The 20,301-nt window shown below is 36.8% G+C and overlaps 1 protein-coding gene across 1 annotated transcript in view; it reads right to left on the bottom strand.

Annotated features, from left to right (window-relative positions):
• Positions 1-11,385: 11,385 nt before the first annotated feature.
• Positions 11,386-20,301, bottom strand: part of khdrbs2 (KH domain containing, RNA binding, signal transduction associated 2) — a 72,683-nt gene continuing 63,767 nt past the window's right edge. Inside the window, exons 7-9 of the mRNA XM_042501538.1 lie at positions 15,037-15,119; positions 13,993-14,051; positions 11,386-11,480 (exon numbers count right to left, since the gene is read on the bottom strand). Coding sequence (XP_042357472.1) covers positions 11,386-11,480; positions 13,993-14,051; positions 15,037-15,119 — 237 coding nt within the window. The remainder of the gene's footprint in view (positions 11,481-13,992; positions 14,052-15,036; positions 15,120-20,301) is intronic.

Consider the following 20,301-nt stretch of genomic DNA (forward strand, 5'->3'; position numbering starts at 1 on the left):
AACTGGAAGTTAGCAAATTAATAACACAACGCAATGTTGAAAGAACAAAGCATATTTACGGTGTGACAGTGGACAACAACACAAACCATCAGAAAATGTTTCTGCTAAAGAGCTCAGTGGCTAAAGAAAAATTATCCTACCTTAAACAAGTTTGTTTCAACCGTGCTTCCTCTTGACGTTTGTTTACTTTTGTTACTTTCGTTTCTCTTCTCGTGCGTTTAGCTGAACAGCCAATCAACATGATTGCTCTCACCAATTTGACATTTAATGCTGAAGCTTTGCAAGTAAAAAGCTATCGAGGGCCAGCGGAGTATAACACACCGCAGTGGCTAGGGTGATGGATGCTCACATCAGCATGGTGTGTCAGGGCCTTTACATGCCTTTAAACACAGCACTGTCTAACTTCTGTCTGTGGACATGATGCCACAGTGTTAATATACACAATAAACAGTGTAATGCTACTGAAGGCTAACCTGGTTTGAACTGGTATTGCTAAAAGCATCGTGGTTTTTCAACTTGATGCACTGGAACGCAGTAAACTTGGTTGTGATGTCGTTACCAGCTCTGTCCTCCGACTTCCTAGGTAATTTGAGCGCAGTTGTACTGTTTAAATTAAAATGTTCTTATCTGAAAACATTTTTACAGTTAACAAAATAACACTTAGATTCTTTAGCACAAGTAAAAAATTTTATTGTCCACCAGGAAAGCTACTTATTGTCGTCTTCGTAGCACTCAAGAACCTGCAACACAGAGAAGAAAAGAGAAACTCTACATACCAAAAGTAGAAAAAGGTCATAGAACAAAATACATGTACATTTTTAAAAGAATAGGTAGACATTTTACACTTATTTGCTTTCTTAAAAAAGATTAGATGAGAAGATACAATACCATACGCTGAATATTAAGCTAAATACAGGAGAGGCTTAGCTCAGCATAAAGACTGAAAACAACTAGATTAGATCTGTACAAAGGAAAATAAAACCAGCCTACAATCAGCCTAAAGCCCACAAATTAACATATTATAAAAAAGAAGTTTAAAAAAAATTTTGGTTTTATGAATGGATATGTGATTGGACTAGTCTATATGCTAAGCTAAGCTAACTGCCTCCAGGCAATAACTGTATATAAAGCTATGATTCTCATCTCCAAAGCAACCAAGTCCAAAATGTTTATTCCAAAAATTCTATTTCTATTTCCTGTCAGTCTATATAACAGTCTGTAGACCTATTCATATGACAGGCATGTTGTCATCTGTCTGAATGGATTCTGAGGATGTATGACAAATGACATTCTGTCCTTGGTTTGCAGTAGTTTGTATATGCAGAGAGCCTTTGAGCCCCGAGTCTGACATTTTGGCTGGGTGTGCATCAAATGCAGTACAGTAATTCCCCCCGATCCACCGGCTGTCTCTTTATGAATCCCCCAGTTATAATCTGTCAACACGCGTCTGACATCCAGGGTGACGTTCTGTATGGAGATGCAGCTTTTAGCCAGAGACAATCAGCTTGTCCTTGAGACGGAGATGGAAGGAGATAGACCTCCTCACTCTCACCTCAACCTTTTCAAATGAGCTTTTATTGTCTTGTTAAAAACAAATAGGTGCAATTATTGGAGAAAATAAGGCACTAAGCATGAGAGTTGGCAGCCATCATTTATTTGTTCACACAGCCGTTGACTGAATTAGCGAGTACAGCGTGTTGCATATCTGAGTTTGTCTCCCTCTCTTTTTCTCTCTCAGCCAGTCTGAACCCACAAGCAGATGGTGTCATTACATGACTGCAGAATGTGTTGGTATCAGCTCTATTCTCAATCATGCATATTTATTTTTTCTACTTTTCTTGTCTCATTACTAAGTCAGTGACAGCACTAGGAGATAGGGCTGCACCGAGTGTCAGTTTTTAAAAGTCGAAGCTTCTGTTGAGATCTTTGAATAAAACTTTGAATGTCTGTCGTCATATTCTATGACATCATCACTCTAAAATATCCTTCAACAAGGCAATACTTATTTTAAATAAAGTGCCTTTTTGAATTCAACTCTCTGTAATGAAAAAAAGGAATACATGGTGCTGATGGATTGCTGTTAGATCACCTTGTTAATACAGGTGCATACCTTTCTTTGTGTTTAGGCAGTAGGAGAGCGAATTCTATTTTTTTAAAGGCTAAAGGCCAACAAAAATGGTTTGAAGCAGAATTTTTCCATTACTTAAAAACGTGAATTTGGGGAATGTTTACATCTATCTTTTTTGGAAATGTTCAGATCACACAAGTCAGAAACAATCCTGTGCAGCAACCACGTCTATCTAAATTTACAAAGAGTGTAATACTAAATATTAGTGTAGCTTAAACTTTATCTGAAACTGTGCAGAAATACTATTTTTAAACAAAATGAAAAGATGTGAAAAAAGGAGCTGCGCTGCATTCAAATTTTAATTTAAAATTCAAATGTCAATGTTATGCATGAGGCTTCAAAGCTTCAAACTATTTGGTAAAGCCTAGCAGCAGAGTAAGATTTGGTCCAATGGGAGAGGAATTGCGCTACATTTTAGGAAAATTCCAGATCAATTAACACCTTCTGATGTCTGCACACTGACTATGAAGCCAGGTTAGATTTGCCTCCTGTCTCCAGCATTTGTGCTGAAATAAGCTAACACGCTGCTGGCTGTAGCTTCATATCCACTGTAGAGACCCTCCTGAATGTTATAATTGCTGCACTAGTTGGTCATGTTTCCCATCCCACTATAAACAAAACTATTTTATACAACTTGAACCTGAAAGTAGTTGTGCAGTATAAAAAATAATCTGAACTAAATGTTTTTGTTTTTTTTAATGAAATAACTGTTAATGGTGGCGTTTGTTAACGTTGGCTCTTTGACATTGACTCGAGGATCGAATTATGTGAGATGTCAAAATTGAATAATTTGCAATAATTTATCAGTTATAGGTCTGGGTTCTGATTGGATGGCTTCTTAGTGACCTCGTCAGGGATGGAGAGGAATGGCAGGCTAACAGAAGGAATGCATTTTCTCTCATTTTGCTAACAACAGACATGGCATCCCCCTTCTTGCCCCCTCAGATCACCTACTGCTAATAGTGAACAGTAACAGCTGATACTCACAATCACCTCCTTACCTGTGAGTCATTTGTCTTCGCCATCACATTTTCATGTTCCATCATCTTTCCTCTCATCTCTGTGTGCAATACATAAAAATGAATTCAAACAGAGTTTATCTTTTTTTCTTTACAGATGCATAAGCAGAGAATATTTACTAAATAGACTAATGTGTATTCTATTAAAGGCGTTGTGGCTGCATAAACAATATTGCCAGAGGTGATAAACTTGGCAAACCAACAAAAACAAACAGCTGCCAGTTTTTTTTATTGTGCCTGAGGTTGCAGCCTAGGACTGCCTAATGGACGAGAATCACGGTGGATCCGTGTGTGGACTAATGGCAGAGAGATGTGAAGACAGCTGCAAAATCTTTAAGCACCTTAGACTTAGACATTCTTTTTGGAAAACAAGAGAAATGTACAGTGAGTAATGGATCCTTTTTTAAAAAAAAAAAAATCCTTTATGTAATCTGAATGTGAGAGTTTTATCAGCAGTATTCACTTTAAGAAACGCATCAACATCCGTAGCAGGATTTGGGATTTCGGCTCTTGGCTGGTTTTGAGCTGGCGGCAGGCTTGTTATGAAAATGGATCTGAGAGTGCTTCTGGCAAAGGCTGCATGAACATCACTGGCAGACAGAGAGTTTCAAGCAACACTGATCACTTCCAACTCAGAGGTGCAAATAAACATGGGAGTTAGTTTTAAGAAAGGATGGAAATAGGCAATTATATTTACAACTTTTCACAATTATTCAATCAGAGCAATTAAATCATCCTCCTTTTAAATCTGGCACTTTCTGAACATTTCTATTTATAACAGTGAAATTGTATTTAATCACCAATCATCTTTGAATCTCTCCAGTCCACTGTCTGAGCTGCTTTATTTTCTCTGAAAAGTTTCCCTTGAGCCTGTTGTTTTGTTAACATTTATTTTATAAATATCACATCATTGACTTACAAAATGTATCCTCAGAAATATATGCTGCATGATAATATGTTTTTTTTTTTTTTTTTATCATGAAGTGCTAACTCATTTTTGCATCTTTTTTGCATTAAGTTGACTCACCGATTAATCATTTAACCTCAACAACAAATTTTTCAGAATGGAGTTCTAAGGGAAAACCTAGGCAGCTTTATAGTTAGATGCTTTATGGAGAACAACTTGAAATACGTACCGAGCTCTTTTCCTGAGTGATGAAGGGCCTGAACATGTCTGATGGCTGAGCACTATCTTCAGTCCTCTGGGAGCAGATTCCCGCGCCTTCTGCTCTGGAAAGAAGCACAAGTATAAGTAGAAAATGCTATTTTGCAGAAAGACAACGGGAGCATGATGTGAGTCAGGTTACAGAGCTGCAGGGTTAGACTGTCTAGTTATTGTACAATACAAGTGAACAGCACTTCATCACAGAACAATCTCAGCATCACTGCAGAGAAAAACCTTCAGCCCACTATGTATATCCATTATTTTGGACGCCATGTTGAGGCAGTTGGCCCATCATTATATAATAATATATGAAAGAAGACTGTTGGATATAAATGGAAGCTGAGCTGCTTTTATCCGAGATTAAAAGCAGAATTTGTTTCATAAAGTTTTGAGGAACGTTCTTTCATTAAATCTTAAGTTTTGTTGATTCAAACAAAATAGATTGTTCCTACTGAACTTGGTTGTTAATTAAAATTGTTTCTTTTGCAGAAAGTAATCTCTTTTGTTTCCCAAGCTCAGAATAACTACAACAAGTTCACACACTTCCTCTTGTGACACTTGAGACTGTAAAATGTTAATGTTTACTACTGACTATTGACTTACTCTTTTTTCTTGGTAAAGTAAATTTCTTGTAACTGAACAGTAAAACCTCCCTGAAAGCCAAAATCCTAAGCTCTACATTTGCAAGCAAGTATTCATTTATTGTGTCTAACGTTCAGGAATCCCACGGTCATTGAAAACGTGGAAAAGTCAGTAACATTTTCCTGTCCTGGAAAGGTAATGGAATTAGCAAAAATCATTGAATGTTTTGTAAAAGAATTTGTAGTATGTAATGAAATTGTTACAGTAATATTTTGTTGTAGCATTCTACAGAATATAACATAGATGCAAGTCTATTTTCTGTAGCTACTGATGTAACATAGCCCTGACTACCATTAAGATTATGTCCATGTCTTTTTTTTTTTAAATATTATTTTTGCCTTTATTTGGATAGGACAGCTTATGCTTGAAAGAGGGAGAGAGAAAAGGAAAAAAAGTCCTGCGCTTGTCTATTGTATATCTTTACATATAGTGATTAGCTGCTATAGGCCCTATTAATGCTCTGAAATACATACAGCACCTTTAATAATACTATTTTGATGAACACTAATCAAAAGCTAGGGCTGGGCGATATGGCTTTAAAATAGTACTGCACTATTTTAAGGCTAGATTGCGATACAAGACACACACACACACACACACACACACACACATATCCCTTAAACTGCTGTTAACTACTAAACTAGAAAATGATTGAATGAACTGCAGTTACAATAAAGTTAAATAGAGTAGCTGCTGTTGTGTAATTAAGTTGAATACACTACTGTTATGATAACAATTAATAAAATACGGTTATAAGGAAGGTTAACGAAGTACTTTCATAATGAAATTTAAAAACTATTGTAATAACATAAAGCAGGATCCATGGTACTTTTATTTTGAAGGACCAGGCTCATCTCAGGCTGGAGGTACCTTTAACCGTGAGGATTCATTCATGGTTAGCGGGCAACAAATGAACAGCTCTCCAGTTCAAATATTAATAATATTTGCAAATCTCAGCAGTGCTCTATGGTAGCAAAATGTGAATAAATAGTCTAGAGCTCTGCAAACCCTGCTTTGTGTGTGTGTGTCTGTGAGAGAGAGCGAGAGAACCCAAACACTGGTGGCTTATAAAAACGCAGGACAATTTATACTTGATGTCCACGATATAGTAATTTTATATATCGCAGGTGGAAAAAGACACGATACCTCAAGTATATTCGGTATATTGCCCACCCCTATCAGAAGCTAGTTAATAGTTGAAAAAGAAATTACTTCGCTCCATCAGTGTTCTCAGTCCAATAGAGTGATGACAAGATGATGGGCTGTTTTTGTTAAATAAGTTTGCTTTTTTATAATAAAAAAATAATATTTAAAACACTTTTTACATATGGGAAATTATGACTTAATGCAGCCTTGCAGAAAAAAATGTAATGTCTTCTAACAATTAAGCACCAATATAAACTGTCTTGCCCTTCTGGTTCAGCTTTGTTCATAAATCTCGTCATGCATTAACAACAAGTGTGCAATTAAGGTGTTTTTCCTTTGAATATATTTTCAAAAAGAATTGCGCCTTTGGAAAAATGTCAGAAGAATAGCATGAATTATGAATAGGCCAGCAGGTACAGTATCTGTCCGTGGGGATTAAGTGAAGCTGTATTTGCACAGCAATGAAACACAGGTTGGATTGAAAAATACACACAAATATGATTTATAGCAGAAACAGCAGAAAGCAAAGATGCAAATAAGTGGTACAGAAGAATTGAGAAAAATACATTTGTTTCACAGAAATGAAGGTATGTAATAATATGTAATGTAGCTACAGCAAATATTATCTTTGTTTACTTGCAGTTTGTTTTTCTACGTTCTGTATGTATAATTAATGTGAGTTTACCACATTTCATCCCAGCCTCAAGTATTCCCTACTCTGCTGTGTTAATCAAATGATTGATCACTTCTGAATGCATTGCATTTTTAGTAAGATTTCCTTTCTTTTATCCCTTTTGTTTCCATTATTTTAATTGCATGTCGGTGCTTTATTGTGTTTTTAATGAGATGTCAGAGTTATGAAAACAGCGGACTGTAACACTTGATGTAAATGAGCTTTAATGGTGGTTTCATGAGAGTGTGCAGTGAGCTGGAAATTATTTTTCAGCCCTTTGACAGTGTGCTGACAGTGAGACACAAGGAAATATTACTCTTAATCACAGAACATAAATGGACAAGTTCAGCTGTAGAAGAGAATTATTAATAAAACAAACTTGTACTCATTAACACAGAGGAAGGTCTGTTATGAGTCAAAGTCTTTCCTAATTAGTAGAAAAATGAAACCAATCAAGGAGGCCGAATGAGCCAAACCTGCTGATTATCTATTATTTCCAGATCTCACTCCTAACTTGTCAAATCCCAAAACTTGGTCAGTGGCTGTTGGTGTAAAATACTGGCGCACCCTTTAGCTGCAGTATGAGATGCACCTGGCAGCGACCTCAGTGTAAAGATTGAGAAGTACGCTCAGGGTGGACGGATCACACAAACAACAAATAAAGTTATTTCAATAACGTGTGCTTGAATGTGTAGCATAGCATGCCAGTGATGTATATCATTAACTTACAATCGTAACATATGTACTTTTTTTGAAGCCTAACCATGATGTTTTTCTCTAAAGTGAACCATGTACTTGCCTAAACCTGAGGAAGTAAACCTAGACAGCGAAGCGTTTGACCTACATTTTAAGCTCATTTTTGGAAAAGAGACTGTCTACCTTCAACTAGCAGAAACTGTACATTTCCTTTGAAAACCAAAGTTTATTTTTTAAAAGACATATTGCATAGCATAAACGGACACGCCATTCCTGTGAGTCCAAAACTGACGCAGGGGGGTTCATAGCACATCATATCTTGAAGTTTAGGGCCACTGACCAGAGTCAGTATTTTAGGAGTTGGGAGTGAGATTGTGTTTCATTAATTATTTCTCATTTAAAACCTGTCAACACATACTGTTATTAACATACAGTGTGACAAAATAACAACACTGCTGGTAAATATTTCCACTCACCTGTTCCATTTGTCTCCGCTTTGACCGAATCACACAACAGTGTGTTTCTTTTACTATAAAGAGAAACAAAACAATATGAGGAAAATGTCACTCTAATTTGTCGCCAATAACAAACAAGTATAGACAAACTGCATGCAATGTAATATAACAATACATATCACAAAACAGTTAATACATTCCATCACTGTGAAAAAAGTAAACCAATTCAAGGTGTTGTAAATATCATGACATTTTATGAAAATTTTTGGCATTTATTTATATCACTGATGTGATGTTTAGTTTGCCGGACATTATTTTAGTGTCTTTTATTATTATTTCTTTTATCACAGTTTATCTGAATTGCTTATGTGCTATTTAGTTAGCGATATATGAAGGGATTTTATTTGGGGTTAAAAAGGGCAGGTTTACTTTTTTTTAAGGTGGAAGTTAGCATTTAAGGATTAAATTAGTATTATTATTAGGGTTACCTGCTTAGTGTTTAGTCTTCCTTTCAGTCCCGTGATCTACACTCTTAATGAGAGGCAGGCTTCAGGTGTACTAATCACAGAAGAGAATTCAAATCGCTAAAATGGACTTCATCTTTGATGTTTAAAGCACGGAAGGTTGCAGTGCATATATACAGCTTTCTCAAAGTTAAATGACAGAAATGCAGAAAGAGGTTAGCAGAGACATTGATGAGTCGCAGATAAAAGACACAGCACGCTGAGTGCATACTATCAGAGGGTGAATACCAAGATCTAGTACATCCTGTATGGCCCATTATGCTCTTCAGGAGCCAGATTCAAATGCTGAGTGTATTATTATGATAATATATGAGGACTTCTTACCTCTTTTTACTCCATATCATTCTCAGAGTCAATCAGTGTCTGTTTAATGATGTAAAACTTCACAGAATGGATTAAGGAGAGAAATTTATTAGTTTCCAAATAAGAACGTGATCAAAGATTCAAGGACGATTGAGCAGGAATATAAATTATTTAACAAATGAGTCATTTGGGACACGTTGGTGGGCTTTCTTTATGAAACGAGTTAGCTGTTACCTGAAAGCAGATGTTAATGTTAGCATAAAAAAATACCAATTTATAGCTCAATAGCCTCCTATTTAGACAGTCTTACACACTGTGTTGAGGTTTATGTTGTTTTTATTAAATGCTTTATGTACAAATACAGATTACACACAGAACAAAGCACGCATTATAAATTACACACTGTACATTGCTGATTGCTTTCAACCCAAACAAAAAATAGTGTTTTGCACGATAACGATCTCACATCTTATGTCATTTGAAGTCACAATATAACTTATACTAGCTTTAGACTGCGGTATCAACTCAGTTATTCCGTGGAGTCATCAGAGGTTCATATAGCAATCAGTTATGGGGAAACTTGGGGTTCAATTTAGATTTCTCAACATTAAACTTTTTTTTTTTTAAACAAGAACTGTCCAGGCCATTTAGTCACTTTGTATTCAGGTCTTTGGTTCTGGAAAAGTTTCCATTTGTTGTCTTGAATGAAGTTTATGTGGTTCCCTTTCTTTCACCATAATAAGGATTTCTGCAAATCGAGCACAAAGTTTAAGCCACAGTTGGAATAAATCAGGATGTAAATCTTCTGCAGATCAACAGAGATGTGCAAAAGAGTCAAGAGACATATTAACCCACAAAACTGCTCTTGATTTATCTTTACTAAGCCAAGTAATGAATACACTTGTGGAAAACATTTTTGTCTTTAAAGAAGCCTGTCTGAATCTCACAAGGATACATTTTTGCTATAAGGTATTAGTTTGGAAAAGATCCATTTAAACCCGACTGAGCCAAAAGGCAGACCAATCAGTGAGCTGTGGAAAAAGGTGATGGAGGTTGAAAAAAGCTCATTTTAAATTTAAAATCACATTTGCTCTGCAGCTCTGGCTGGTTAAAGATTCATTTTGCCTGAAAAGTTATTCTGGGCAACCCGCAAGTTGGGTTTGTGTGCCGCCTTCTTATACTATGAAAAAATTGTCAGTATGTTTTGAGTAATTATTTGAAAAAAACTTAAATTCATGAAAGCAATTTCTCCCTACTTTTCACCCTGAAGGCCGAGACACACCAAACCAACTTTTAAGAACTAGCAGCGATGAAGGCCAGCTGTTGCATTGCCTAATGTCGCCTGTGTCTTGGCCCAAAAGCTGCACATGAACACACCTCAAAGACTACAACTGATGGCCAGTTAGCACATATGTTGTTCACCTGCATGAGAGGAAATAATTCTCCATACCTGAGGGCTGCAGTAATTTGTATTCTTTATCCAAAAACAAAACTGCAAAAAGGGCAGATTCAACATGCTAGTTACCCAGTTAGTATTTTATCAACATAACCTGACGTTGAAAAAACAAAGGATATATCCTGTGCGCTAATGAACAATGACACAAACAATTGTGATCATTTCTGCATGAACAATTAAACAAGCAATAATAAAAGTTTGTTTTTGATCTCACATCCTCTTGAATTTTGCTTTTTTTTTTCCTGCTCTCCTCACTTGCATTTATCTTTTCATGCTCTGACTAGAACTGCCAGTGATTTCATTAACTGATGGGCTCTGCCAGCCCCGCCACAGAGTCAACACTGAGTCAACATGCTGAATGGGCCAAAACAATGGGCGACAAGGTGTCGCGGGACACACCACAAAAACTAAAGCAACAGACACTCACCGACAACTGAACACTGACCAATGGCAACCATCGTCTTGGTGTGTCAGGGCCCTTACAGGGTAGAGTAACAGACTTTTGTTTGTTTTATGGGTCTTTATTGTGTTTCATAGTGGAAGACAACTGACATGGGATGTCTCACAATGTCCTGACAAGAAGAAAAGCATGTCAGAGTGCTAGTATGACAACTTCAATGATGTGTTCTTAAATGCTAACCCATAGGAAAATAACTGACTCTATGGTTGACTAATTTGAGCATCTCAAAAGACAAAAATATGGTCTTATTCTGGCATTCTAGTGGTTTGCTAGTTAACCTTGATAATCACTGCATTAAAGACAATAAATGGAAACTAATTTGTCAAAATCTAGACCTAACTGGGAAGGAAAAATTGGATAGTAAAATCTCAAAAATCTGAATTTAGCACTTTTTAGTGGTGGGTGGGGGTGGTGGGGTGGTGGAATAAAAGGCATTTAAACAGCCAATTGTATGAACAACCTTCCTGTACATAGATGAGCATGGGTGAGTGTCTCTTTTCATTTCCTCTCTGTATTTTTCAAAAGATGACTCTATTCTTAATGAATCTGAATACTGCTTATATTAAGGTTTGTGGTTTTATGTTCTTTATGGGGTTATTTTTTATTTCAATTTCTGAAAGAGACGAACAAAAAAAAAAGCAAACGTTATAACATTATATGAGGAATTTAAAAAATATATAAAAAGTTTGGAAGTGGAGGTCACATATGTGGAGCACCTTCAGTATCTACCATAGGGATGTTTTCTGTAGCCCCCTCTTGTCAGCCGTAAAACCGGGGCTTTGAGACTGGGACGGGTAGTTGCCCACTCCTCCTCTGCAAAAACAGTTAAACACACATTGTAGAAAGCTGCTGCATTCCCTGTGCTGTCACAAAGTCAAACTGTGAGCTTGGGTGCCGTAAACTTTCCTCTCACAACCCATTTAACCAAAGACAAGAAAATTCAAGCGAGCAAATTCTATCCTAGCTACTATAGAGGCTTCGCTCCACAGAAAATGATTTTCATAAGCACTTTGCCCTCTGTTGGACCAATACGGAGATGTGACTGTCAGCAGCTCCTTCCTAAGAGCCAAATTACATAAAGATGGCCACCTCTGCTGCATGGCACATTGAACTGCTTCCAAATAAGAAAGTGTTTATGGAGCAGAAAATCAAATCATTGCCCCCTTGGTTTTTGGTTTGGTCCGACCTCAACACCCCAGTGCACAGTTCATTGTGCTGAAAATGAATGAGCCTGCAAACCCACTGTGGCAACCAGCTTATCGCCACTGTCATGTGACAACCTTGTAACTCCACTTTTGGTGATTTTAACATTTTTGCTTGAATTGAATTGAAGCTTTACATGTTTTGATGAATGGCTGAAGGACATTTGAAGTCTTTTGCTGAAACATAAAACAATCTTTGGACAGTGTAAAAAGCTTCCCAAACAGTTTGTGTTTTTGGAGATACAAGATTGCTTTTACCCGACAGCAGTGTTTTGTGCACAGCAGAGGTTACTAAGCCAATAGTAACAGCTTTTCTGGAATGAGCCTACGAGGGCACATATCCAAAAGGAAAAACACTCCACCTTTACAACAGGCATCGGTTAGCCCCCCGAGCTTCCACTGGCACATTTACTGTTCTAGTCAAATGCAGCTCATGCAGGTCATGTGGTGCATGCAGGAGCAGCCCCCTGGGTGAGGATGATTAGAAGTGGGCTGGAACCGCAAGGCTTTTTTCCCTTTGTTCCTCTGCTTCACAACATCTTTAAAATATCAGTGCAGCAGCAGCCACGATTGTGCAGCCAGGACTTGTTTTTCTTGTCAAGAATGAATTTCAAAGCAAGGATGTTTCTGTAAAAGTCTTTCCGTAAATCATACATTATGTCTATGTTGCTTGTGGTTTAAAGTTATTCTAAGTCAGGTGCAAGAATGGCACCAAAAAATATTTTAGTACAATAGTTTTTATTGCTCACTGCATGATGGGTTACAGATATTGCTATAGTCACTATGAGGCTTCTAGATATTGTACATCCTAATCCTTGATTTTCCAAATTAGTATGTAGAGCTGCAACTAACAGTCATTTTCATTCTTTAATAACCTATTATTTTCTTGACTAATTTTGAAAAAAGTGGAAAAAAGTTAAGTAAAAGTCACAATTCCCCACAGTCACAATTTCCTGACATGTCATCATGACATCACATCACATTCAAGACTACAGTTCTTGTGTCAAACTTAACCTAACTATTAAGGGCACTAATTTGTAAAATATTTAAAAAGTGTGTGCATAGCTTTTTAGATAGATGAACTGTTGTGCGAGGATATGTTGAAGACATGCATACCTTGTGTTTTGTGTTGTCTATTGAAGTTTTTTTTTTAATTCTTTTTTTTTTTATTAGGGTAAAGGTAAATTTTTAGGTAAATGGTGGGCACAGATGCTGCATTGGTCCATGTGTTCAATGACCAATCAATGCACACTTACATCACTAATGGGTCCTCTTGTGCTGGGAGAGTAACTACTCTGAAATAGTAAAAATGTCTGTCAAAATGACCAAAAGAACTTTGATTGTTCCTAGTTATTGCAGTCCAGACTCAATAAAAAGGGGAGGTTCTAAGAACTATGGGGCTGATCACACTGAGACGCATTGTGTTAGGTGCAACAGCTCCAAAAACACCTCATAAGCCATCTGGAAAAGCAGCTAGGAGCGCCTGTGGAGGGGGGCTGCGTGTGCATACTGCATGTGCGTACTGCATGTGCGTACTGCATGTGCGTACTGCATGCGCGTACTGCATGTGCGTACTGCATGTGCATACTGCGTGCGTGTGGCCAAAAGTAATATTGACAAGCGGTGCAATATTACGCCTGGAGCGTAAAGTTTAAAATATTCTAACTTTTATGTGCGCCCAAAAGCCACCAGAAAAACGCGTCGTGCAGCAGAAAGAGACCAGCACCCAACAGGCACACTGTACCAGAGAAAAACAATGGTTTTACTGGCGATGCTTCTCTAGTGATGTGTCTTGGTGTGATCGGCCCCTAATGATGTAAAACAGAAATAGGACTTGAAAGGGGACTTCAAGTCACATCAATCAATGAGTTATCTAGCTGCCAAATCATTTTCTGTGGATCGTCTCAAATAATCAAATAATTGCTTTAGCTCTATTAGTGTGACTGTGATATTTGCACTTTTACTATGTTGAACACTTCAAAGTGTGAACTATTAGAGACAGAAGGGTCAGTCAAATAGAGCGCAACTCATAATTAGTTCAAGGATGTGCAGCTCACAAAACCACTATAAAAATTAATAAATAAATTGACAATAATAATAATAAATAATTAACTCGTGCTTACCGTAGTTGTTATAAGATTCATCACTGGTTCCATGTCCATATTCATAATAATCTGAAATGCTAAATCAGACAGAGTGGATAAATCAGTCAAAATAAACAACAATGAGGTGTATTTGTTCATAATTTTGTAAAATTAGGAAAGATGGTTTTGTTTTGGTAAAAGACGGTTGGTATAATTATATATTTTGCATGATATCAACAAATACTTAAAAAATAGTAATAATATAATAATACAAAGTGTCAAAGCTTGGATATCTGAATTGCACATACAACTCCAATTGTGTAGCTTTTACAATTAATGGGCAACTTAAGCCAAAACAAGATAAATTGTGATAATGGCAATATTTCAACTTATTTACGTACTGGTGTAAATGATGCTGTGTCATACTATTATATATATATATATATATATATATATATATATGTATACATATATTTAAACTCTACAAAAGTCTCAGTTATTTCCTTACACAGCTGGGCACTGTGGTTTTTAGTAAACGTTGCTGTATAGGTGTTAACAGCGCATTTGTTGGGGACTAATTTCAGCTGCGGAGGAAAACACATTTGGTGCTCTAGTGAGTATTTACAGCAGCAGGGTGGTATATGTGTAAATACCTGCAGTGCCCATGTTGCTCACTGATGTGCTTTTAATAAATTTGGATGACAGATGAACTCTATATCACATATCACTATACTCTAAGTCAGACTTGTTATATAATGCTTGTCAGATCACATCATTGTTGTTTTTGGTCTTTTCATGGGATTTGTTGGCAAAGAGAAAAACATAAATATCACCAGGCTTATCCTTTTATCAAATTAAAGATACATAAACTCATTCAAGGTTCAGGCTAAATGTGGCGAGTAAACAAATAAGTTCAGTGGAGGTATTCATTTCTTTTTAATTAACATATGTAATGCTGTAATGTAAAGCAGCGATGACAGCTGGTCACCTTTCACATGCATTATAAGTGACAGTAGACAGATGGTGATTTACAAAAAGGCCTTTTTTGTTTATCCAGCATTTCTGTGCGTGTTTAAACATCACCTCTTTGACTGATTGCTGTAATTATCCTCGTAGGCTTCGTAACTCTCGTCATCATATTCTCCACCATACCCATCATCGTAGCCCTGCCAGGAAATACGCAGGAAGCATTAAAGTCATCTCTACGCAGTCTAACTGGTTACACATGAACATAAAAACAATCAATAAGCAGCTCCACCGGCAAAGTCCATTACTTTGTGTCTATAATAGGAGAGGAAACAGGAAAAAATCATGTCCAACAGAAATTATTGATTAAGGCTTGCAGGGGAGCATGTCTCACTAGTGGAGCCTAATAGACATCTTCAGAGTCCTAAACTGCAATATGGATCTCAACTATTGATAAGTAGCTACTGCAGAAATTAGTGGAAAAAGCCAGCAAGTAACTATAGGCACGATAAATAAAAAGGTCTAAACAGCGTGCAGTAAAGATTTCTGTAATTTATGTACAGTTGTATAAATTGCAGAATCTCTCCCCTCCGGCATTTTCTCCTGGAAGTATTGTTAACTGCATTAAAAAATAACAGACGCCATTCTGTGCAGCTGTAGAGCAGGGAAAGCATTGATATATTACTCTTGTTTGTATATTTCTCCTCAACACATAGCACTGTTGTCCTCTTCCATCACAGAGGAAAGATCCTCTGTTGTGTTTGATAAAGAAACTGACACTATCAGTATTGCAATGTAACGTAATCATGTGATTTGCAGCTACAGAACACTCAACTAAGTTATAAGTAACCTGTTTCTGTAAAAATTACACTGTTCCTCCAGGATGTAGTGGTTGCAACAGTTAATGCAAATTCAGCCAATGTCCATGAATTCTGTGTGAACTCCCAATATTGCCCAATTGCCGCAAAGCAGGGAAAATCTAATTTCACTGTAGAGCTGTGCGTGGTATATTGTTTACTCAGCTCCTCTCTCGCTTTATAATGAGACTGCTGTTACGCTTGTGACAGAGTCTCACACACACACACACACACACACACAGTGACAGGGATAGCCTAACTGCTAGCATCACACAGCTTACGTTACCCAACGTTTATCAATGGGTTTAACGAGTCATTTCAATGTCAGTGTGAGTTTGTTGGGACTAAACTAACTCGGCAGAGAGAGCTGGAGGGGAGCGACTTATGGAGATCGTCCTTCATCTGCGATCAGCTGTTGCTCCCACCCCACAAATAGATGTCAGTTCTTTTTTTAAGATATTTTTGGCTTTTTTGCCTTTATTAGATAGGACAGACGTGAAAGACAGCAAAGGGCCAAGGCCGGACTTCAACCTGCGGCGATGACATAGCTTCTCTTCATGGGGGCCTGCTTTATCAACTGAGCATCGGGGGGCCCCATAGATTTCAGTTCTGTGGGAAACACTAAATGGTCATTATAATAATCTCTGAATCCATGACAGCATCACAACATTTCTGATTTTCATTTGCTCCCGCAAATTCATTGCAAGAAATGCCTGAAAATGTTGTAACAATCTTTTTTTTTTTTAGTAAAACAGAATGGGTTCTGTTATTTTTTAATGCGAAATCCGATAATACAGGCCGCAACAATCACAAAAAGAGTCTGCGATCCTGGAGGAAGTGATAAAAGTAAATATTATAACTCAACATTAGAACTGGCACTAATATTACACTGATTACTGTGGCATTTAGCGTAAATATCTCACTCCTTCCACTTTGTTTTGTCACCTGCATAAATGTTCACTTAATATTATCAATTCAGGATCATCATCTCTTTCTCATTGTGTATTGGACTCTCAGAGGGTTGTTGCACCTGTTCATACTTTTTTTAAATTTCTGTTGGGCTCAAGGGTGTCTTTTCCACTGGGGATATACTGTAGAGTGGACATGTCACGCTCACTTTTCAAAATCCTATTTTTGTCCTTGTCACTTTTTCCAGTTTCAGTTGATTTACTCCTAAAGTCTCTCTAAACAGACAAATATCCTTTGACTGTCCAGCTGCCAAAACCCAGATCAGACAGCAGAGTTCATTCGCTCACCAGAGCTGCTTTCAGTTCCACTCACAGCAATTACATTTTGTGAGCAGAAATGAGTGCTTTTGTGCCTTTTTGGCACTACTTTTTCCCCTGTGTTTTTTAATTTATAGTTAGTTCTCTCCTAAAAATATTCAAGATACATCTATAAAGATGGATCATTATTCATTATAAACTATTCACCATCAGGTCTCTATCGAGGAAACCAGGAACTGCTATTGACAAGTTCAATAAGAGTGCGGTAATTTACATAACATTTGTGATTTCTGTCTATTTTCTATACAAGTACCATGGTTATATCTTAGCAAAGCCCGCTGTTTTTAACAAGCATTTTAACACATTGAAAATATGCTCAAAATGCCTCCCAACATATTTAGAAAAAATTAGAAGAGAAAAAATGTACAAAATGCAACCATGCACCGTCACTGGAAATAATTAGCAACTGTAATCATAATCATTAATTCCTAAATAAACTTAATTAATTGCCATTATTATTATTCATGCCGGTTCTAGTATTATGGTTTACTTGCTCGACTGGTGTTGTTACAGTCAATGTCATCACTGTCACTCTATTTCATTACCTTCAGATTTATTAAAACGTGGGATACTAGTATTTAAGAAGAGTTTTATGTAGGCTATATAATTATTATAGGTTTGTAAAGTGTTAGCATGTCATAAAAGTGTCATAAAGTTGTACTATAGTGTGTCATAAAAAGTAATTAAAAATGTCAAATTTTCAATATAAAGGGACTGACTGATTCAGTAAAGGCTGAATAAAAAAGAATTGAAAAGATATGGAAATACACAATAAGCAAATTCATTCATAATTTGTTATTTGATAAATTCATATAAGTTCATATGAATGCGGGAAACAGAGAACACCTCTGGCTTCTTTCATTTAATTGAACCAAACCTATCCTCCTGTTCCTGTATGGACTCATCTGTCTGAAGAAAGCACTCCACATAATATTCTGTTAAATGGTTTATTCATGACAGCAGGGATAATCAATCTCAGCGGACCAAAGGTGGACATAAAACAGCTTAACCTGAATAACACCTTTAACTGGAGTAAGGCCAAAGCGTGTGCAAAACAGTAAATTTAGCTTTTGTCCGCTCTTGTAATTGTTGGATCTTGCTCATTGGAAGATATTTAGGAGTTTAAAGTACTTATGATTGTTTTCATTGCAATCTAATCTAATCCTTTCTGAGCTTGATTTTTTTTTTTTCACGCTCTGTGATGATGCATGCAAGTGTTTGAATACATTTTAAATCAGCAGAATGAAATGTGTTGAAATCTTCAATGAACCTGGTTCATGCTAGAAGTGACCTCCGCAGCGTGTTATTACCATCTGCCTGTAACAATAGAGTAATATCATCTTGCTTTTAGTGTGGCTGCTTTTGGAAATGCTTTGTGACACCAAAGCAGACACATCAGTGTGAAGGACATCAAGTGCGGCAACACAAAAGAAATTATATTTAAGACGCACACTCCCTTTCCTGTCGGGTAACGCTGATTCAAACAGCTCTGGTTCCTGTGTGCCATTATATTTGTGTGAACATGAATTTGACTAAATTAAAGTTAGGGATTATGTCAGGGATTAAGTTGTTCAGAGGATCCAATACTTCTCCTTTTCTTGCATGAGTCTTTCCCCACAAAGGCCGAGTCAGAGACCTGCATATCTCAGTAATTGACTGTTTTGTTAGCAATCCCATATGACAAATCGCTCCATGCTGGACCATAAATGTAAAGCAATCGGTGGATTAATATCAGTCAAATGCATTATAAAAATAAACCTTCAGTTATGATAAAGAATTACAGGGATGAGAAGTCTTGTAAAACTTGCACTATTAAATGGGTGATTTTTACCAATGACCTGAAACAACATTTTGTGCCACATGACACATTAAAAACAAAGTCACAGAGTTAGTGTCGGATAACTATAGCCGAGAAATTATGTTTGAACCGCTTTCTTGATTACGTTTTTGTGGTAATGTAATTACAACCTGGATCATGTTCAGCAAAATGTTTTTCAGATAATGAACACTACATAAATGTGACGCATGCTTTGCAAGGTAGATGTTTGGGGAGGATGGCAGGTGTACAAAGTGCAGGACTTTGAAGCCAGAACTCCAGGTTCAGGCCTAGACTCATGTCTTAGATTAATGACAAAAGAACTTTGGTTAATTTTAGGGAAAGAACTTGATGACAATTACCTGTGAATTACCTTTTTTAGTATCAACATTTTTGCAACTTGCCAGGTACTTTAATAATCAACATTTCCTCATGTTTTTAGAAAACATAGATTTCTCTGCATTATGTTTCCCCCAAAATGTATTTCAAATTGTATATAATTATAATTTCTAGGAGACAGGCTGGTTAGCCCTGGTTTAGTTCTGAGTGAAATAATAATGACTAATTGCTTCAGAAACCGGTGAATTTCGAGTGGTTAAGTGGTAAATTGCCTGTTTTTTTTTGTCTGCAGATTTTTTTTTCTTCCATTTTATTTTTAGCATAGTGCTAATAATTGAGCCATGATTAAAACTTGATGTTTGCATCAGTTTTTGAGAGTGTATTTCAAATGAACTAAAAATGTGTACGTCGAGAAGGATGTGATCACAAATTAGAGTGGTGAAATCTGTGATGAGAGCCAAGCTATTACCATGACAACTGAGCATCTGTCAGACAATAAGGAAGATTGCATTTGAAAAATATGGAAAAGCTATTATGTAGGCAAACCTTGATTGAAAAAAATGATTATAAAAATGTATAATGTATTTCTGTCTTTGTTTTATTATCTACCAGGAACAATACAGATAGCATTGTTCAGGAGAAGCAATGCAATACATGTAATGTAAAATGAGGTCTTTAATCCAGCGTCAGCTCAAAGAAAACATAACAAAACATTCATCACACTCTCTCTTATCTCTGCTGACCTCCGTATTGGTTTGACCCAGAACACAGGCTGCATTCAGATTCGACAAGGTGCTATGTGTAAATAGTCTGCCCCCTAATTAATGAGGCTTGATTCTTCCAGTTTGACTCTCATCTGTAAAAACAATTAACACTGGTCCTTTTTAACAAGGCAGAGAAAATAAATCAAATGTTAACACAAGGGTGGAGAGTCCTCGCTCAGTGTAATTAGGACAGCGAGAACCTAAAGGCCCTTAGCACTGTGCTTCATTATCAATTGACAACCTGTATGTCCCCTGACAGTGACTGATCTTCATAGGGAGCTGCCTGTGAATGCCTCTCCACGCTGCAGAATGGGGAGGAA

Source organism: Plectropomus leopardus, chromosome 15 (assembly GCF_008729295.1).
Source record: "Plectropomus leopardus isolate mb chromosome 15, YSFRI_Pleo_2.0, whole genome shotgun sequence".
Taxonomy (NCBI): Eukaryota; Metazoa; Chordata; class Actinopteri; order Perciformes; family Serranidae; genus Plectropomus; species Plectropomus leopardus.